General features: G+C 32.9%; 2 protein-coding genes across 3 annotated transcripts; both read left to right on the top strand.

Moving 5' to 3' along the window:
* Positions 1 to 9,392: 9,392 nt before the first annotated feature.
* On the top strand, positions 9,393 to 19,941 carry LOC134283399 (von Willebrand factor D and EGF domain-containing protein-like). The gene is made up of 13 exons (XM_062765849.1): positions 9,393 to 9,655; positions 9,874 to 9,960; positions 11,718 to 12,113; positions 12,416 to 12,501; positions 13,850 to 13,913; positions 14,459 to 14,644; positions 16,230 to 16,453; positions 16,546 to 16,792; positions 17,926 to 18,090; positions 18,402 to 18,570; positions 18,824 to 19,014; positions 19,454 to 19,690; positions 19,771 to 19,941. Exons 1-13 carry the CDS (start codon positions 9,431 to 9,433, stop codon positions 19,939 to 19,941), a joined length of 2,448 nt encoding a protein of 815 aa, XP_062621833.1. The 5' UTR covers positions 9,393 to 9,430.
* Positions 19,942 to 20,026: 85 nt separating this feature from the next.
* On the top strand, positions 20,027 to 22,276 carry LOC134283396 (uncharacterized). Of its 2 annotated transcripts, none has more exons than XM_062765846.1 (2): positions 20,027 to 20,927; positions 21,201 to 22,276. In XM_062765846.1, the coding sequence occupies exons 1-2, from the start codon at positions 20,050 to 20,052 to the stop codon at positions 21,415 to 21,417; spliced, it is 1,095 nt and encodes a 364-aa protein (XP_062621830.1). In that variant the 5' UTR covers positions 20,027 to 20,049; the 3' UTR covers positions 21,418 to 22,276. The 2 variants fall into 2 exon arrangements, with proteins under 2 accessions (XP_062621830.1, XP_062621831.1); XM_062765847.1 differs by having other exon boundaries at positions 20,027 to 20,931; positions 21,205 to 22,276.

Raw genomic sequence — 22,276 nt, 5'->3', positions numbered from 1 at the left:
TAAACAAACAAACATTACAAAGTGGAATTACTGAACATATTCATCTCCGCGTACATTAATTTTATCTACTTTTATATGGTATATGGATAAAAACATAATAAACAACGTTGCACCTTACTAAGACAGGCCCGAGCATTTACTGAGATCAGAAACCAGACGTTAATAAGATGTGGCAATCAAACCACTTATTTGTATCTATGAATAGCGAAAAATGTATTACATAGACACAAAAAGTAGTAAAACGTGCCACTTCTCTAAATTTTTAATCAAATAAATCGCATCCAAACGACCAATGTTGAAACTGAAAGTATTTTCTTCTTTCACTTCCGTCATAACGTCACACATGCGCATGAACGGTTTATAGAATATTCCGAAGATTGAACCCGATTACTATTATGCTTGTGAATCGCAAAAACAAATTTTTGGCCGTCTATGCATTAAATATTCAACTTATGATTTAAACCTTATTTATTACTGTTCTATTACCGATAGTTTTAAATATTTAAAGCGATTTTTACACCCAAATCCTAAAAGTATAGATGTTTAAAAGATTTCAAATTATCATTTCTCTGCAAATTTGGTAAAAAAAAAATGTGATATTTTTTTTGTTTGATGCCCGGTGCACCACTTAATTTTTATGTCATATAAGGGAGAGAACATTGGAAAATAACACGTTAATTTTAAAAAGAAATCTGTAGTTAGAATATCAAGCAGCACTTAATTTTTACTAGGAATGAACTTTATAATTTTGAGCTAAATATGTTTAATTCGCCCTAGAAAGTAATATTAGGTGGATGAGCAGATTTAAAAAAATAATTAAGCCGTTAAACAAGCATATTTTCTCTATAATTCATATGTTAAAAAAATTCTTTTGCTTTTAATTTTAGAAAGCTAGCATAAATATCTTAATTACTGCATTTCCGTAATTTCACGAGATAATGTCTATTTTTAGTAACAATCCTTTCAAAAGGAGGCCCGGTTGACCCCAAAATTTACCCTGATCTTGAAAGGACAAATACTCAGTAAAGATTCTGAAAAGTTTCAACAAAATCTGTAGGTCTGTTATTTCTATAGGATGGTATGGATCTTTACCTTAATTGAGTTCAACGTAAAGATACACTCTTTAATGAAAAGCAAATCGTGTTAGTTCCGATTTTACGCTGACTTAATCATATGACTTTGGTAAATGACTTTTCACCCGGGGTAAGTTTCCATTCAACTTTGATTGAACCTGGATAATGAATTTGTGAACAGACATGTGTAAGTTCAATCAACTGTGTATCAGCTTATCGGTAAGAATTTATATCCGTATACGTATGTTGATTAGGGTAGAGGGAAACAGTCGACATGTTGGACCTGAGTGTAAGCTGTTGCCCAAGGCCTTAGGCCACGATTTTTGTGATATATGACGTCAGCGGTCAACAGTCTTTTTAACAGTATATGTAAACAGTTCATGGACCGACAGCAGGGACAAACAATTGGACTCTTTAGAGGCAGACATTTTTTACCGGGTGGTAAATTCCAGGTGAGGGAGGGGCGTATTTCGTACAGGTGTAAATGCCTTGGGGGTCTAGCAGTCTACCTTTGGTCATCTATCTCCTAATCCCTATACACAGGAAGTGATTTAATACACAGTGCAATACCCAGATGTCAAACTTTACCTGTGTTGGGGATTTTAAGACAATTTAAAAATTAGTAGTAAAAAGGATTTTCAATAATTTTCATATTTATTTCTTTTTGACTGTTTGAAATCACCCCTACCCATTTGAAAAATTGTTATTATATCATTATATAAATACTATTAATTCAAATATTAAAACAAAGATTGTTTTAGATGTTAATGTATGTGTTAATAATAATTAAAAAAAAAACAACTCCTGTTACAACCAAATTAAACCTAATTCATTCATCCCCAGGATCTCATCTATTAATTGAATGAAAAAAGATTTAGAACAGTGTTAACTATATATACATATCACGAAAAACAAATCTAAATTTATCCTACATGTAAACTTAATAAGGTTTTGTCACCATGAAACATGCTAAAAATATTGCTTGTAAATTCTTAAAATATCTGAATAAAAAAAGGAAAATATTACTGACCCATTATTAGAAACATTATTTTAACTTTCATTACGTACTTCACACATGTTTCATTCATATGTAATCAGTCTAAAAATTTTCATAGTAATACAGTTTCTGTACAGCATGTTCAATTAACATCAAAGGATCAAAAGTTAATTAGAAGGTGACCACGAGTCCCAAACAAGGTGGACAGGGTATACACAGGGACCATTAAGTAAATGTCAATCAAGTTCCAGCATCCAATGATGGACCTTCACACACTTGATTGACAGGGCTACCCAGACCAGGTATTTTGGAAGGCGGTGCTTAAAATATCTGCCTTTAAAATAAGAAAATATATTTGGACTGATAAGTAGGGGCATAACAATATGTACTTTGTACAGTGCATCTTGGCGTCATGTTATTTGCTTTTCAATTTAGAGAAAGTTTGCATTATGACGTCCATTTTATTTTAATTTCGCCTCAAGTCGCGTGTTCGAAAAATAACACCCGACTTTGTACATGTAAACAATCAAAACTCGGTTTATAAGCTGAATTGGAAACAAATAAAATATTCAAAGAAATATACTTAGTACAATATATCATTAATATTGTCTTTGGAGCATGCGGTTTCCATATCCTATAGTAGTTCGTACCCGTGAGGTCTAGAGCAGATGCTGAAACTACGTGGGTGACAAGGGGATGAAAATAGGATTTTTGAAAATGTATATTATATAACTCAAGAGCTAAATAGCGTGGTGGCATTAAGGTTTCGTCAGAGGTCAACATGTCGAAAAATTTATTTTTACAATAGCCTCAAAACTATGTGAGGTATAAAGTTAAAACTTTTACAGTTTATAAATTTTTCATTGATTAACAGATAGAAAGTATCACTTGATAAAAAAATACTTGGAATAGTATTAATTGAGAAAAATTCGTCTTGAAGACGCGTATGGTTTCAAAAAATACACCTGATTAATTCCATGCTCTTACTGAAAGCCATCATTGCAGAAACAAAATATGTTTATCAATGAATTTAAGGGCAAGTTGGACTTGGATTGCCTCTGGAAAGTTGTTTTCCCTGTTTATTTTGTCCAAATGTTAAGTCTTGAAAGTGAAAGTACATATTCAAATGGCTGGACTTATCCTTATACATGTCATGCTTTTAATGACAGCCTCTCAGAGACCATTCACATCCAACCTGCCCTTCAATGAATATTATATATTTTTTCTAAAATGTTGGTTTTCACAAAAGGGACAGTATTAAGCAGGTGCATTTTTCTTTCAATATACACATTGTATGATACAATTTTTTTCAAATTTTTTTTAAAATATTTGTTATCAAGTGATACTTTCTATCTATTAATCAACTGTAAACGTTTTGACTTTATACCACACATAGTTTTGGACTATTGTAAAAATAATTTTTTAGACATGTTGACCTTTGACGAATCCTTAACTTGGACGAGTACACTTCTTAACTCTGTGGTATATTGTTTTGTCCTGTTTGTCTCTCTGTCTGTCTGTCGTCAACTTTAACCTAGCTCATAACATGCATAACTATTAAGCGGGCTGAACTATGGTTTTAATATTTCACAGTTGTACTCCTTGTGGCAAGAACCTTCTTTGTGTACCACTAAATCTGACTTTCTGACTTTGAAGTCTGACTTACTTTTACAGATGAAACATAAGGAGTTAACAAAAAAGTATTCAAGGTCAAAAGTCGATAAAACAATACAAAAACCCGCCGCGTACCCGGTTCATGATTGGGAAATAATGGGAAAAACCGTCGTATTACAGTGTATGAAATATAGACTAACAATAACATGTAGGAAAAACGTCATTCAGCATTTAACTCAATAATAAAAATAATTGCATTTGCTGACAAGGTTATTTTATCGACCATAGAACTTGCAAAATGATGACATTATAAGAGACTGCTTATATTTTCGTTTCATTAACTTGTCCATTATTTACCTCGTTTCGTAAATTGTTCATACGTAGAGCATACTTTTGCGTATCGAATCAACTGAGATATATAAACTTCGCATGCAGATGATGAAGGTATATTGTTGCATAAGTAATACTACACCTTAACTTTGACCAGAACTTTGGAACATTTGGAGCTACAGTACAGGCAACGCGGATCCCGTATAAGACCGCGTCCCCTCCGCTGTGTATTAATCCTTTCCCCGTTACACCGTCGCGGGTTTTGATCGCGGTGCTACCTGAGACCGTGTCCGGCGGGGCCAGCTACCGTTATTCTTCAGCTTAGATGTTGTTACCTGTAAAGTATTGTTGATTTTAAATCGTGTCGAAAGGAGCAGGTAGCCATTTAAGATTACGACCACGTTAATATTATAATTATCATTAAATGGATTTTTTAAATATTCATTTTTAAGTATTCTTAAATTGTTTAATAAAAAAAATATTTTTTTTTTACCAATAGTCTCTCAAAATTAATTAATTCTCAAACACGTCTGTTAACTGTTATATTGGATCAGGCACGTCGCATCGTTTTTGAAAGTGGAGGGGGGCAACCTGAGAAATTTCTTTTTACTTACCTAAAAATAAGTTGACATAAAAAAAAAAAAAAAAAAAAAAAACGAAAATTGCTTAAACTCGAAAATATTATTTCATGGGAGGGGGGGGGGTGATTTTTATACTTTTTTTAAGGCCAACTTCCTTTCACTTTCACAATTTTCCCCTATATTTCCTTGCTATCAATACCCTGTGGTAAAAAGGGGGGCAATCATCTTTTCAATGGACGTTTTCTATAGTAAAGGTTATGTTGGGAGAAAAAAGTGGGGGGGGGGGGGGGGCAGGCCCCTTCTGCCCCCCCCCTTCTGTTGCTTCGTGCCTGATTGGATGAAATATAGTCGAATAATTTATCGAATTTTGATTTATAAAATAAATAATTTCACCACAAATGATCTTCATATTGCTAAATAAGTAGAATTTAAGTTAGAATTTAAAGAATGGCACATCGCTTCTTTTTTATGTGCACTGTAATCTATTGTTCACGATTAGCCCGTGCAGTTGCAGTTACATATAAAGGTGTGTTTATTCATCTGCGACAGTCATTGGTTTCAGTTTTAAATATGCCTTTTATACAGTGTACATGTCTGTAAGAAATAATAGCATGAAAATTGATGATAGATTGAGAATGATACATAATAACAATTAAAATTAAACAAATAAAACAAAACAAAACAAAACAAAACAAAACAAAACAAAACAAAAACGTGTACATGTAGGAATATGTTGCTCTATAATTATGCGCTACACTGTAAGACTTTGAACTAAATGTCCGATTCGACACGATTTTTTTTTGGGGGGGGTGGGGGGTGGGGGTGGGGGGAGATTATTGTTAATAAAATGACCACAAGTCATTCTATTCAGAATATCAATAATTTCATGGCTAGTATTTGACTGTAGTTTTATTTTCTGCTCTTTTCGAAAATTAATAGATTTATGTCTATTTACTTATCGTCAGTCGGAAAGGCTGACTCTTCTATCAGCTGTTTAATATTGGCCCTAAAATAATTTGAACTCACAGCACAGAAATTAACTTATTTTAATCAGCAAGTTGCCATGCTTCAAGATTTCAGGTGTCTGTGTAACTGGTCTATGCCCTCAACGAGATACCTGCAATATCTTCCTATTGCGTAATCTTACTTCCTGAAGAAATACTGGCGATCTAATAAAATTAATAATCATCTTGGAAACAATCATATCAAGCTGTTACTTTAGTTAAATATTGAGTGTTTAGCTATAAGTGTTCCCGTGTTTTCATTAAACTCGCATATTAATTTGACAAAATCCACAAATGAACTGATATACCAGCGACGGCAAGATCTACGTGCATTTATCTGTTCACGAAAACGACTATTTTAGAATTCAACAAAATCTGACCAAAAAGCAATTACATTAAAATATACCATGTTTAATTTAGTTTTTTTTTTTTTTTGATAGACTTGAGAAGTCTATATACTGATCAGCCCCAGGGCATGCTGTTTCCTGCTCTGGGACTGCTAATCACTATACACAGGAAGTGATCGCGGCTAATACTTAATACATAAAGAAACAGAATTTGTCAAAGAAAACAAAAGTATTTGATTTTTTTTTCATTGAATGTTATTAAACATTTAGGTTTAATTATACCCCCCCCCCCTTAATATAATTTTTTCTGTGAAGTTTATCACCAAACCTGCACATCTTATTTTATTGAACATGGAAAATGCAACGGAAAAATATTAGAATTCAAAAGAAAGACATTGTTTACAATACAAATACATGTAATTATGAAGATTAATAATACATATTTTCTTTTGATATCTTGTATAATGTTCACGTGCCCAGTACAAGTAACACCAAAGTTAACTCTCGCCATCGAATACTTTCCGGTAATTTGAAACTTTGAGAAAAATGTCTGCACATTTATATAAAAAAGCGAAATAAATTAAAGAAAAGTGTTCTATATTTGAGAAAAAACATAAACAACGAGATAAGAAAGAAGAAAAGATTTTTCTTGATATCGTGCATGGATATTAAAGAAAATTTAAGTTCACGTGCCCACTACATGCAACTGCAAACTATCGCCATCGAATGCTTTCCGGTAATTTGACACTTTAAGAATAATGTTTGCACATATATACAATAAAGCAAAATTAATTAAATTCAGTGTTCTAAATTTTGGAAAAGAATAATTTAAACAACTGTACAGCCTTTTTTTTCAAATGAATGCTGAAAATCGTTTATCGAAAACCCACACAGTCTCAGTTCAGCATTAATACAGTTTGATATGAAGAATTAAAAAAAAAACAACTAATATTTCTAGGAATTAATTTTGTTTCTTGTGTGCAGACACTCAATAACACAAAAAAACTAATTACAATGTAACCATTTAATAAAACTTTTTAATTTTAATTCGAATACCAGTAATACTGATAAATAATTTTAAAATCAAAAATAAACATATTTTTTCTTAGTTTCATTTCTATTCATCATAGCCAAATAAATGAAATTAGTTTAATTATTAATAAGCATACAGCGTTGTTATTTTTTGGTTACCGGGAAAATTCGCAAATTACATTCGGGGAGATAACTCCCGTTTGTTTAGGATACTAATTGTCAGCAATTGATCGATGATTTAACCGCGGCGGGGACAGGTAGGTGATGAATTTCCCGCGGAGGGAACGCGGTTTACCTGTCTCACCTGGCCAAATACCGCGTTGTGATTATACCGCGACGGGGCGCGGGAAATACGGGATCCGCGTTGCCTGTACTGTAGGTTTTTCATGCTTCACCATCATTCTTATTAGACATTTTAGCTGTACATGGCTTTGTACATGTAGACATGTTTAATTACGTAATCATTTTGCCGAAATCTTATATGTATCGACAAATGCTACTGACTTCTTTGTATACCTTCTTGTTTTGAATGTACACTGTGAAACATAAGTCATTTCTCTTGATGAAAATAATTTTGGCAAAAAAGTTATGTGTCTGAGCATAAAGATAAGCATTTATCAACCCATGAAGATAAATCCTTGGAAAGTAATTAATTTTCATCTAAAGCAGAAATACATGATTTTTAAATGTGTACAAGAATGTTGCATTTCCTTGTCATAAATATTGAAAGAGAACACATACACTTTTTCATATGATTTACATATGATACACTTTTCATATAATTCTCATATGTAAATAGCTTGAAACATCCGTTAACTTTTCATATGCAAATAATATGAAGTCATTTTCATATTATTCAAATATATGGATCATTTGTGAATCATGATTTGCTTCATATGAATCACATATGATGCCCTTTTTGATGATATGAAACCAATCATACAATTCACATATGATACACATCTTGCGAAGTTTTCTTTGTACAACGTAACCTCGATATTAGAACCCAAGGGTAGGGACTATGACATTTTTTTGTACCAATTGAACAATAATTACTGTTACAATTTCTGCCAGGAAAATTTTTGAATTTGGTCCAGTTTAAAAGAAGAAACTAGAAATGATTTAGAAATAATCATAAATGCTAATTTTTTTTTTAGATAATGAAAATGGCGCTTTACAGATATATACTTTGCTGTATTATTTTGACCCAGTTCGATACTATTTACCTTCCCATCGTTTGTTTGATGGATCTACTGCACAGTCCAGCTGCATTGATTTCACTTCTTTTTGGACTGGAAAGACGTATTACTTGGACGTACAGTCGAGTGATTCTGTTCAAAGCATCAAAGATCTACGGTTTTATTTCGATAATAAGGGTAAGGAGTAAATTTTAGATAATGTGGTTATCTTATTACTGTTGATACTACATGTATAACTTTGCATTTTTTTAAATTAGCATCATGGAGAAATAGTTAAGGTATCCAAGTGACCGTACAAAGGGTCTGCATAGTCTCTTTAATCTTTATTGCAAACCGGTGCCTTTTCGTATTTGGATATATTGTTTACATCTCCAATTCATAAGGTAAATTTTCTTAATATCTTTATGTTTCTATTTATTATATATCAGGAACATCAAGTATAAGATTCAAATATACCATTTGTCGAAATTGTTCATCAGAATATAAGGTCAATGGGGAAGAAGAGATACCTGTCTCATTATCAACCGTGATAAAAATACCTTATCCGAAACAAGTATACTTCACAAATCTGGATTTTTTATTCAGTTTTTCTGTTGACGACCTGGCAAAAGTTAACAGCTCATCACTCTCTTTCTGCGAATTAGAAATTTATGGTAAGTGTTCTTTTGAAGGCTTTGTTATTTAATTGAAAGGAGCTATACACATGTACATGTAGCATTTCATGTTACTGTGAATTCACTTCACAAATTTTCGTGGGGTATAATTTTGGAGAGACCATTGTGCACAATTAAGGGTAAAATCTTACATTACTACTCGACAATTCCTCATTCACCCCATCAAATCTCGAGTTTTTCCTCAAATCAATAAAGTCGCCCGCGTGGCGCAGTGGTTAGAGCGTCTGCTCTAGAGTTGCGAAGTAAGGAGTCAATCCTTACGTCGCGGGTTCGAATCCCACTGCGGGACGCGGAGACCGTTTGGATGAGACCGCATAAACCAAGACCCCGTGTTTCTACCATTTTCATTATGATACATCTTCTAATATCTCTTTATTTATTTTTCCAGTTGATACAGATTATTGTAAGTATGGTTTCTTTACAAACGAATCAATATCAACTCGCGCTCGCCTGCGCTTAAGCTATCATCGAATTCATCAAGGGATTTTTTTTCTTGATATACATGTTTCCCCTCCCCCTTTTTTTCTCAAATCAGGTATTGATTGGGCACCATCGGATGTATCCGTTTCTTATCATAATATGACATGGAAGAAGGAAGAATTTAACAACATTATCAGATATGACCCCGCTTTGACGTTTCTCTGCAACTTCAGTTTGAAATCGAATGAAGATTTATTATATGACGTCATATGGTATATTGATGGACAGGAAGTTGTCAACCTAACAGTTGATAAATCCAGTAATTTTGCAGCATTTTTAACTGCTCATGATATGTTGAAAGCAGAGAAAAAGGTTGGATCTAACGTACGTGATTATTGTCATGAAAATATATATTTTACTTTAAAAACAATTTGGAATATCACTAATACAGGGACTAAAATTAATTTATTTACGTAATTTAATATCTCTTATTATTTTATGAAATTTGTTGCAAAAAGATTGATTATTCCTTTAAATTTTCAATTTTTTTTTAATTTTGTCAATCAAAGGGAGATTTTATCAGTTGTTTGTTTTCTTGTAAGGTGCACTGCAAAGTTGGCGCAAAACGCAAAAGAGAAAACGTTCCATGTTTTTACACAGCTGGAAATCCATTTTTTGCTGGTATAAAGGTAATTCATGTAAATCTTAAATATGCCAAAATGTGACACTTACTTTCTTCTATTTATTTTATTTAGTTTAACTACAGTACCTGGCCAGAAGTCTGTCATAAAATGGCTGACGTAACGTAACGTGAACGCAAAATTCAAAAATAAAAAAAAATCTATAAATATTAAGCACTTACCCTTTCATCTCTAGTATTTAGTTGCATGACCCTTAGATTTAATAACTTGTCGAATTCGCCTTGGAATTGAAGCGTACAGGCTCTGAATGTAGTGCTGAGGCAAGGACCGCCATATTTCCTTTACTTTCAAGATGAGGTCTTCACGATTATGAATATTGTGTACCTGTCTCTGAAGACGTATTTTTATAGTTCTCCACACGTTTTCATTTATATTGATATCTGGAGATTTGATGGCCAAATAAGACATTTAATATCGTTTTCAGTTTTCCATGATTTTGTGGCGTTAGAGGAGTGGACCGGTGCATTATCATCCTGAAATAAATACTCACCATTCGGGAAATGGCGCAAAATAACTGGCCATAAATTTGTATCCAAAATGTTAATGTATTTTTGGGAATTAATATTCCCATCTACCTTTGTAAATGTTCCGATTCCTTCGTGAGTAATACACCCCCAAAACATCGCCGAGTACTTTCCGTTTCCACGGACGCCAAGACACTCGGGTCGCCATACTTCGTCGGGTCTTCTCCAGATGTAAACTCGCTTATTCTGGTCAATCACAACCTGGGTTTCGTCGCTGAAAATCACCTTTTTCCAATTATTATTCACTGTCCAATGTAATTTCCCTCGACACCAATTTACACGGCGGGTGCGGTTTACAGATCGAATTGTCAGGGTCTTCCTGGTTTTTTTCTTGTAAAGTTTAAAAATCCCAAACGTCTTCTTACCGTCCGTGAAGAGATAGAACTTGGTAACTTCGAGTTCACTTCATCAGTTATTTCACCCAAAGTTTGCCGTCTGTTGAGTTTCACACATCGAAGTATCTTACGATCTCCTCGCACATCAGTTTTTCTAGGTCGTCCGCTTCGATGCTTATTTTCGCTGGATCCGCGCGTCTTGTATCGCTTGAGAAACTTGGAAATCCCAGACTGGCTCACAGAAAGAATAGCTGCAATGTCCTGTTGGGTATATCCACTCTCAGACATAGTTATTATCGCATTTTTCATAGGGGTAGACATTTGTTTACCTTTAGTAGCCATCTTGTCAGTTGCTAAACATTTGACAGATAATACGTCACTTTTATAAAATGGCGTCATAGAATTATTGTATACACTCTATAGAAAGGAACTATTCAACAGCAGCTTGTATAGAGTGATTTATTTACCAACGCTAAAGAAAAAAAAAATGGCTTCCAGAATTATGATATTTCGGCAGCCATTTTTATGACAGACTTATGGCCAGGTACTGTAGTTAAATAGTACACCTATATTTCGTAAAATTACAAGTATTTAGTAGATAGCTGAGAAATATTCTCGTCGTTTCTTTATTCTTAATGGTCATTGCATTCGTGTCTGTATTGTTTAAAAGGCGTTTTGTGGCACGTGTAATGTAAGTATTTTTGGCTAAAGTTTACATGTAGGTGAAAGTGCAACTAGATAGGACACAATTTGTGCGTTTTCTTATGAGTGAAAATTTCGTGAGAGGAACGTTATGCAACATAAAATCAATCAATTAATCAATCGAGTGTTTAATTTACTGTTATTGAACAACATTATCAGAGTTAAAATACATTTTATCTTTAAGATACTGAATCCAAACATTGAATTAGAAAGAAAAGGATCAAAGAATGTCCAATTAGAGATGACAATACCATTTGCCTCTGAATCGCTTTTTTTCAATAATGTTCCTCAACCATTGAGCGACCTGAATATACATATGACCTTCAAAACAGATGGTTTCTCTACATGTGGTGGAGGGGGCTCGTCCAATCAATGCGAGGTCAAAGTTAAAAGCTTTAACTACAATGAAAAACACAAATATGAAAATGGCGAATGGAGGCAGAACATTTCATTTCCAGTTTATAGTCAAGACACGGATGGTTACGTCATCAACAGTCAGATGACCTTAAGATTAAAGACGGGGGGAACTAACGGTGTTGGAAGTAAAATATTCGAGCACGTGTCTTTGCCCGACATTTCGGTATGCTTTTCGTAACATTCAATTAAAACAGAACTGATTTCTCAGGCAACGCTGAAAACATTTACACTTCTAAACTAAGTAATTCAATCTTCAATATATAGATGCAAAATGATATTTTTTATTACGGTTATTGATGTATCTGTAATTTTTGAAAGATAATAAATAATCTTTTATAAAGTGCATTTTCCTGATAATTAATTACTTCTACGTGATTATTTATCGCAATTTATTTTGTATTTTTCACACATCTGGAATCACATTTATACAAGGCTAATAGAGGTAAGGTTGAAGTTATGTTACAGATAAGTGTTCGAGAAGGAAATGAAAACTGGAAAGGAAGATCGTGTGGTGTTAGAGCAGATCCTCACATATATACTTTCGACGGAAAGTAAGACAAAAGCTTTTCTTAACAATCGTCACAACTCATTTTACGAAAAAAAGCACTAACGTTTGACCTTCTTTAAAACAAGTAGCACTGCTTCAAATTTGTCATAACATTTGATAGAGAAAAGATAGGTCGTTCATGTAATTATAATACATGTTTATTACATGTACCTGTAACATGACCTTTTTTTCTACACTATGATTTTTTACCTCTTGACCTTTAAGTTTGACCTACTTTTCAAAAAATTAAACATTACATGTACTTTAAATAGCCACAACTTTGAAAAAAGAATTGCAGGGCTTTAAAATGAGCATTACCTGTGACAAGACCCTTCTAAATACACTATTATACCTTTATGATTTTAATTCCATGGCCATGACTTTGACTTTTGACCAACTTTTCAAAACCTTTAATCTCAGTCATAATCTTGAATGAGAAGTGACAGAGCTTTTCATATTTCATATTTACATTGCCTTTAATTTGATAAAAACAAACTTTTTCCAAGCGAAAATTTTAAATTTGGCCTATTTTTCTATAATTGGTATTTTCCATATAACTAATGAGAAGATATAAGGCTGTTATATTTGACATGAGCATTGCCTGAAGCAAGATGTTTCTAAGCAAGCTTAAATTTTTTACCCCTTGACCTTCATGTCTGACCTATTTTTGTAATTTTGGCAATTACTTTCCCTGACATGATTGCAGTACAAATTAAATTCTTTGGCTTGACAAATGAAGGGAGTACAGATTTGATCCGAAATGCCATAAATAATGATATCCTATCTACTAAAACACCGAAAGGGGGGCACAGTTTCTCTGAACTTGCTTATTTAACAAAACCTTTATTTTTACATGTTTCTGTATTGGATGAAGCGTTTGAATGAAACAAGACTTAAGACTGTTTAAGAATCTCTGCTAAGGGTTGGTCCCTTGAAATTGTGAGCTGCATATATGCATAAATTACATTACATGTATCATGTAAAATATAATATTTTTTTAACGTAAAGAGAATACTGAAGAAGTGATATCCGTGTAAAGTGCTTAATTTAAATTTTTATTTCTTTATGCTTGGTTATGGGCTTACATAATTAAATGCAAAAATACATGAAATGTATATAATTCTTACAGGGAAAAATCACTCTTTTACAATGTACTTCCATATATATGGCAAATATTTGTGTAGATGGTAACATATAAGATTAAAGAAGGCAATCATTTTACTGGGATTCTTTTAACTAAATGATTTTATTACTATAATAATTTCGCTATAATCTTCGATATGATAGGTGAAAAAAATATTTATCAGAGATTTATTTAAGGAGAAAATAATCATTTTTTTTCTCTCCTTCAGATCATACGAATGTCAGATACCAGGAAAATTTATAAATTATCGAAATCAACATCAACTCCAATGGGTAGGTGTGAGTAATCTTAAAAGCCTTTTTTTACTTTAGTTTCCTGGTGATTAAATTTTAATTAGGTACCTGAAGTATTGAGGCATAAACATTAATTAATAATTGTTTGGTTTTTTACCAAAAGATGTCTAAATGATACCAGAGGTAAGAAAATTAGGCATACATTCATGTGAAGCCCTCTTTAAATATGTTTTCTTGCTCTTAATTTTGCGACTAGGACAGCATTGGGTCGGTAGCGGAGTATATTTTAAGGTCAGACGACACATTCCTCTTGCATTTCTTGTTATTTTATTTAAAAAAATATGCATTTTGTCATTCTCTTGTGATTTCAACATTGTTTTCAATATGTTTTTAAATATAAGTACACCACAAATTGTGATAAAAGCCAATCAGTTGATTACCCATATGGGATTTATTAGAAACATCACCTTGTGGTATCATGTCCAAATGCCTGGTAAGGTACCTTATTTTTATGAGAAAAACTTAATTATGGCCTGAGTTATTTTTTTTTTATTTTTTTCCTAACACAACGAACTAAATTTCAGATTCAATCTAAGCATCACCTTTGCAACCCTTCATACGATGGTCCTTGGTGCGACTGCGCAGTCGCAGCTAGAGCAGGAAGAGATGTCTTCGTCATTGATTTGTGTGGAGAAAATAACGTCATTAGCTATGAGCTGTGCGAGGACAATGTTTTAAAAGTCACTAAAATCCACGACAAGTATTATAAGGTAAGAACGTTAAACAAAGTCAGAACAAACTTCTTTCCATTAAGGTAGGATTTTTCTCACACAAAACTGTATTTCTTGTATTTAAAAATTTATGAAATTTTCACAGAATCAAGATGACACTATGACTTAGCGATGGTATGAGTTAGATAAGTTTTGACCTTTTTATATCAGAGTCAAAGTCAGGACAAGGTCATTACCTTTCCAGGTCATTACAAATAAACTGCATCCAATCATGAGATAGTGTTTTTTTATTTCCAAACATAAAATGTTTTTCTATTTTTATAAAAAGATATCACCATGTAGGATCTCTGAGATGATATTACCAAATTGGCACGAATAGTTTAACAAAAATGGATTTTGTCGCATCAGAATTTTCTCTATTTTTTTTTTTTTTTTACATTTTAAGGATATTTGAATTATTTTTATATACGCCCTATATTTAAAGTTTCCTTATTTTCACATATGGTAAAGAAGTCATATAGAGATATACAAAAAGTTTAGTATGAGAGTAAAAACACTTTCTATGGATTGTTTGCTCATATCTGCACTTAGATTTTTAAGCTTTTAAAAACTAACATAATTGTAGTTTTTTGGGGAATTTTAATTTATTTGATATATTTTAGATTGAAGTTCCTTATCAATAAACTAGCTAACATTTAAAAAATACTTCTAGTCTTTGATTGTGTAAAAATTATAACTAAATTCATTCTTCTATAATCATTTTGGGAAGCAGAAAAATATTTTCATACGCCACCATGCCGCCAAAAATATAGTCCAAGCTAGTTTTTTCAACACAATTTACCATTCCTATTTAAAGTTGTTACGAGGAAAGAAAAAGATGGTAAATCTCTTTCACCTAAATATATAAGATATATTAGCAAATATACATCGAATATTTTATCTACTCCGAAACAAGAGAAGAATTCTACCTTAAGTAAGGTGCACTGAAACATGTATGTTAACAATATATTTAGTGCTAACAAATAAATGTATACATAAGGTATTGTATATTTAAGTCCGTAAATCCACCATTCAAGAGTTATGGTAAAGGTTATGTTTTTTCAAAGTTAAACAGTAAAACATTATTGTATCAATGAAGAATTTTCTTGACACATGAAATACTCCAATGAAAAAATACGCCGTTCAAAACTCACGGCAAAGAATAATTAAAGTAATGGTAAAGTATGTTAAATTTTGCAAACGTCTTTCATGGTCTAAAGGGGTCAAATACGTTAGTACCTAAATAAATGCTAAGTCACAAAAGCTCTTGCATCAAGCGTTCAGCGTTCAAAGTTATTGACTAGGTTAAAGTTCTAGCGCACAAAAAGAAATTTTAACAGAAATCGCTCACGAATTAGATTATTAATCTTTTTACTGACAAAATTTGTACATGTACATTGTATGTACTGTATAGAGAAAACGCTTTCTTGACAAGTATTTGTTCATTTGTTTACGATTGCAAATGTAATTCACAGTTTTGTTCTGGTTCCAGTAATGTTCTTCCATGTGTATACTACTCCAAAATACATAGATTTTATGATTTTATATTTACATTGTGTAATTATTGATAAGCATATATATTCAGATATATTTCCCTACTGGTACATCACTTGCCATTTATATAATGAAGTGGAGTGGACATTATAACATCGACCTAGAGATCCTCCCCTCGGCAATGGATATAGGAAATGCTGATGGTTTATGTGGGTACTTTGATGGTGTTAGGGAAAATGATTTCAGAAGGCGAAACAGTACGATTACAGATGACATCAATTTGACTTATCCTAATGACTTCTCTGAGTCATGGATGTAAGTTAAAATATCTACGTTTACAAAAAAGTAAGGTGAGGTGATGCATCCGATGTTAAATGTCATCTGTAAACCATTTTATTTTTACGTAGGATTCCGGACAACGAAAATCTCTTCAGTGGTAACTCCTTAGTTTATAGCAGTTTGCAATCAGTGTCCTCGATTCTAGCTCCTCACTGCATATGCACGGAGGACGGTAAAACCCAGTGCTCATACAACACTTTCACACCCTGCAACTCAAACCGAGGCAAACAGTATGAGTGTAACGTAGACCTTGTACAGAACAGAAGACGAAAACGGGATGTTTCCGATATGTTCATGGAAAAAGACCCTTTGCTTGTATGCAGTTAATTCTTAAAGAACGTGGGCGCTTTTGATGGGCATTCGGCAGGGATCTGGGCGTACTTGAAAAGTGAAAATTTTATCGACATGTCACATGAAATTTTAACATTTTTTTTATAGAGTTCCTGTGCAACAGGAAAGGAAAATATTTTCCTGAAATTGAGCTCTCATTAGCTAAAAAATATTTTGAAAATTGGCCAGATCTGACATTTGGTACAAAAAGGTACATTTTTAGACACGCTTTTCTTAAATTTTTCTATCTCTGGGTCTTCTCTCCATGATTTTGAAACGTTATTCGTGTGTATTTAAATTAAAAGCAATGAATACACTTTTTTTTAAAAATGGAGAGAAGACCCATAGACCACGAAAAATTAACTTTTCCCAAAAAATCCAAATGTGTGAATGTGGTGCTTCTCTGTCCTTTTAAAATTATCGGTATTCGTGTAGCGGTGATAACTCAGTAAGTTTGGTTACCTGTTCACTGCACTCGAAGCGAAACGTTTTTTGTTCGAGCCCGGCATGGGGCGTTAATTTTTTTTTCATGCAAACAACCATTTATTTTTTCAGTTTCATTTTATGTACTTATGTATTAAAATTTTGAATTAGATAAATTTTGGTTCAGTTTGGTTCTCGAGCGAAATCAATTCAGAATCTAATCTTCTTTTCTATAATGTACATGTATCATGCATCTGTGCATTAAATATCTTAGGTGTTTATTTTTTTTGTGAAACATTAATATGTAACAGTACCCCAAGGAAAAACGGACATAAATGTTACAATTTCACACTGTCTTTCAAATTAAATGAAAAAAAACCTTTTGACGTGCTTGAAAAATCTGACCAGCTATGTTCAGCCAACCAAATCATGGACATTTAAACCATAAATGTTTCGTACAAATGATTCCTGCAGATTACTCGCCAAATGCGCCCATCTTCTTTATTTCAATTATATGTTAAAATATCTTGAAGTTATTTATGTCATAATGATTAAAATCTCTAGATTCATTGTGTTTAGATGTCAAAATATTGAATTATAATACTTATTTTATTGAGAAAAAAAGTTACTATCACCTGTGAAAAACGGATGTAAGTAAAATCTTCATACATGTACGTTGTAATAAATTCATTCAGCAAGTTCAGAGAAAGAAACGCACGATTTCATACGTACAGACGACTGAATACGCAGAGATAGTTTGTCAACAGGCTTTTGAAAAGTCACCCGAATACAACACCTGTCAACAACATGTGACTGACCTTAGTAATGTTACCTTGTCCAACTGCATTGAGGACATAAGGGTAGGTTTATTACAAGAACTTATAATATATGACGATTTTGGCATATACTGTGGTATCTTTTGTTAAAGTATAAAATAATTTGTACAGTAAAACATGGTATAGCTAACATGCTTAGAATGAATTGAAGTTTAATAGTGATTTTTTATTATGTGACTCTATTATATATTATTAACACAACCGGTATGAAGAATTAGGCATTAAAAATTCAATCCCGTGGGTCCTTGGTGCATCGGTTTATGCTCGTTCAAATTGTCCATTATTGCATAAGAAAGATTTGAAAAAAAAAATAGAATGCTTTAGTCTCCTTTCAGTTGACAGGCGATGATAACCTAACACAGATTCACGTTGAAGCCGCTCTACAGCAATGTTCTACTTTTGTACTTTTAAATGCCACACTGCAAGAGGCAGAACCGGAAGTAACGTATACAATACAAAACCTCTGTCCAAGCAATTGTACCGGACGTGGCACGTGTGATGGTGGTACGCCATTTATTATATCATACTTGTAAAGAAACTGTGTTTGCTTATCTTCTTATTTAAAAACAAATTGTCTGCAAAATCCAACGGATAAAGAATAAGATTGAATAAATTTTAAGAGAAGCTTCAATTTTTTTTTCTAAAATTTTAAAAATATATTATAAGAGTTGTGTATGTTACAATGATTTCATAGTCATCGTTTTATTGACGATCGTCTCAGATGTGGACAATATGTTTACCCTATCTTCATTTTAAGGTAACTGCACCTGTGACACTGGCTTTGGGGGAAGTGACTGTTCCTTTGATTTACTCGCACCTCCTACCATAACAAGCGTTCCCGGGGCCGGACTGTGTGATCTGTCCTCTAAAACATGTAAAGAGGCAACAATTATGGGAAAATATTTCTTTGAAAACATGGACTCAATATGCTATCTAACTGTGAAACAGGTAGTTCTGATTGTCATTTGAATATATAATAAACGTTCAATTATAGATGTCTCGCAAAGTGATTAGGGCCATCGTCGATTTAAACCTTGGCTGCAACAAACGTAAGATAATGAATAAAGAAAGTGCTTGTTCATTTGTCAAAAGTTTTGTACATGTACTTTAAATTAAAAGTTGTTGGACTCTTGAATGCATTGCTGGTCTAATGTGATACGATAGAAGTTTTTACGATAATGATCCCTTACTCAATGGCCAGGTTAACGTCTAAATTTGAAGCTCTTCACCGCTACTGTATGACGTTTTTATACGGTAAATGTTTTCAAAAGGGACGTAAAAAAACAAACAATTAATCCGTCAGTGTTAATAAACTTGTTCTTTTGACAACATTATATCATCATTTCATTTTTCGGCAATAACACTTTTTTTCAATTTTATTTTTCAGACAAAGATTAACCAAACAGAAGAAAGTCATCAAAGACAGATGAATTTACAAGAGAGGACGTTATTTGAGGGATACTGCCCGCTTCTGTATGAAACATCGGGTATCTGGACGACCGAAATCAAGTTTAATATTTCCAATGACGGAGTACGTTATACAGACACGTATAATGTTGTTATATATCAATCTCACTGTCAGGAGTATCACAACGACTCAGGAAATGTGTATTTCACCTTAAAGGTATGTGGTGTGTTTAATTTTTCTGGCTATTTGAAAACTTAACGTTAAACTGGAAAAATCTTGTTTATATATTTTTGCAGGACGATTTCTGTTACATCGATAGTGTGTGCATTAGCCCGATGCAGAATAGTTCAACCAATGAGTGTCTTTACTGCAATTCAACAAATCACCAATTCAACTGGACAGAAAATCAATGCAAGTATCTTACTATCATACTTTATATTTTCCTTTTGCATTGTATGGGGATGTGATTTGAGCTCCAATTAAAATTGTTAACAGTACATGTAGTAAAGTTAAGTATAATAAATTGTATTTTTTTTATCTATGTAGCATGTGGACAAACAACAACAACAGAGAGTATGTCAACAACAATGACTCACACTGACACAGAATCCACGAGGAGTAGTTCAACAGAACAAATGGAAGAGACTACAAGTTCTATAACGACTGCTGAACAAGACGAAACAACATATACAATAACAACCTCTCAAGGCACAAGTTTGGAAAACAAGGTCACATCTTTGGATTCTTCTTCTTTTGAATCAACAACATTAGCGTCGACAATAACAACATCAGCTGAGTCAGCAGAGATGACGGAAGATGTACCAACCTCAACAGGGGATACAACTACAATGATATCAACAACTGAATCAACATTCAATCCAACGACAAGGGCATCAACGACAGCGGAAAAAACACAAGCATTCACTACCAACCCGCCAACTACAACAAACCAAGAAACAACAACTGAAAGCTTAACAACTACTGAACCAATCACATCGCCATCAACTACTACAAACAAGGAAACAACAACTGAAAGCTTAACATCTACTCAACAAATAACATCGCCATCAACTTTCAAAACAACATCTTCAGGAAAAACGACAACTACAAGTAACACAAAAACATTGACGTCCTCTCTGTCATCAACTTCCAAATCAATTACAACATCGGTAATAAGTAATGACGGCAAAACAACTGCAAAAGAAGATACATCTCCAGCTACAACAACCATTGAACTTAAACAAAGCCTCAGTATATCAACTTCGAAACCAACAGAAACCACCAATGAAGTTATGGACACTACTACATCATCTAACACAGAAGATTCCTTAGAAGAATCGAATCCGTCAAAAGTAACAAACACTCATTTGATCGTCGGAGCCTCGACTTCCATTGCTGGAATAGTGTTATTAATGATTATCATAGGACTGGTAGCCAGAAAATGTAGTAAATCGTAAGTATTCATTTCTTTTGATTTTAAGGAGGCCGGTTGGAATTTTTATTACGCATTATAATTGAATGTTGAGGAAAATAGCTTTCATTTAAAATGCATTTTATAAAAGTCTGCCGTATATGCTGGCCTCTCAGATAGAGGTTAATTTCATCATTTTTAAATAAAAATCAAATAAAACCTCTTTCAAATACAATATTTTTTTTTAAATTGTAAAGACTGTTTTGACACTGGATTAATTCAGTCATAAATGTATTTTATATAATTATTACATAGGAAGAAACAACACAATAAACAACAGGAAGACAATGGACCAATCAGAAACTGGAGAGACCTTGCATTGGCGGGAAAACAAAACACAGATTCCCGGGACAATGCCAACTCGTCCTTATCCGACAACAGAAATTCTTATGTTGGCCACGCACCTCTGCATCACTTCAAATCTAGTGGCGGATCTCGTCGTGTTGACGGCAATAAATATCAAAGATATTGACAATTTTAACCTCATCCTCTCTTGCACATATATAATAATTATACTGTTCTTGTAGTTAACTTGATTTATATATATCGTTTGCTTTTGTAGCTGATTTTAATAACAAATAGATACTGTTTATTGATGACCTAATATATTTTGCATAATTTGATAATTCTTTTGTGTATGTCGGTTTTTTTTCCTTGTAAAGAGGATGTCTGTTTGAAAGTAGAAAAGATTGCTACATTTTAAAAAGTAGATTTTTAAGTATAACTGTGCCTGAATAAAAATTGCATGCATATGAACATTGTTTAAAGGGGATGCGTGAATATAAACACCTTGGGTATGATTATTCAAAATAGTATATCATAAATATATACAGTTTATGTGCATAAGGATATTGTCATAGAACATCGATAGGCATTCAAGGTTAAAGTGGAATTCCAATGGATTTCAAAAGTCATCAACAGTGAAATAATCATACATATTACCTATTCCAACGTAGAGTCACCCAATACCGTCGATATACAAGAAGAATTTGATTGTTTATACGTATGAAATGAATTGATGAATTTGATGTTTATATAGAGAAAAGGAACAGTAATAAAGTTCAAATGCCCATGGAAACAAATGCATAACAATTGACATAAAAATGTCGGACAAAGAAAGGACCAAATGAAATGTTTTTGGTTTTTTTACAACGTCAATGTAACGACTGTTGAAAATACGAAATTTTGACTTAAAAAATTTTGTTCAAATTCTGCTTCCTTGAAATGTTTATTTGCTGCATGTTTGTAATTCGAGCACTTGAAATAAAATTAGTTCTGTAAAAACTTTCTTTCGGTAGTGTCTTTAATTAGTGAGCACTGAGCTCACTAAA

Source organism: Saccostrea cucullata, unplaced genomic scaffold (genome assembly GCF_032062105.1).
Source record: "Saccostrea cucullata isolate Sc308-1 unplaced genomic scaffold, CSIRO_AGI_Scuc_v1 ctg8428, whole genome shotgun sequence".
Classification (NCBI taxonomy): domain Eukaryota; kingdom Metazoa; phylum Mollusca; class Bivalvia; order Ostreida; family Ostreidae; genus Saccostrea; species Saccostrea cuccullata.
Note: the sequence above shows the minus strand (reverse complement) of the source record. Positions and strands in the feature narration are given on the sequence as shown.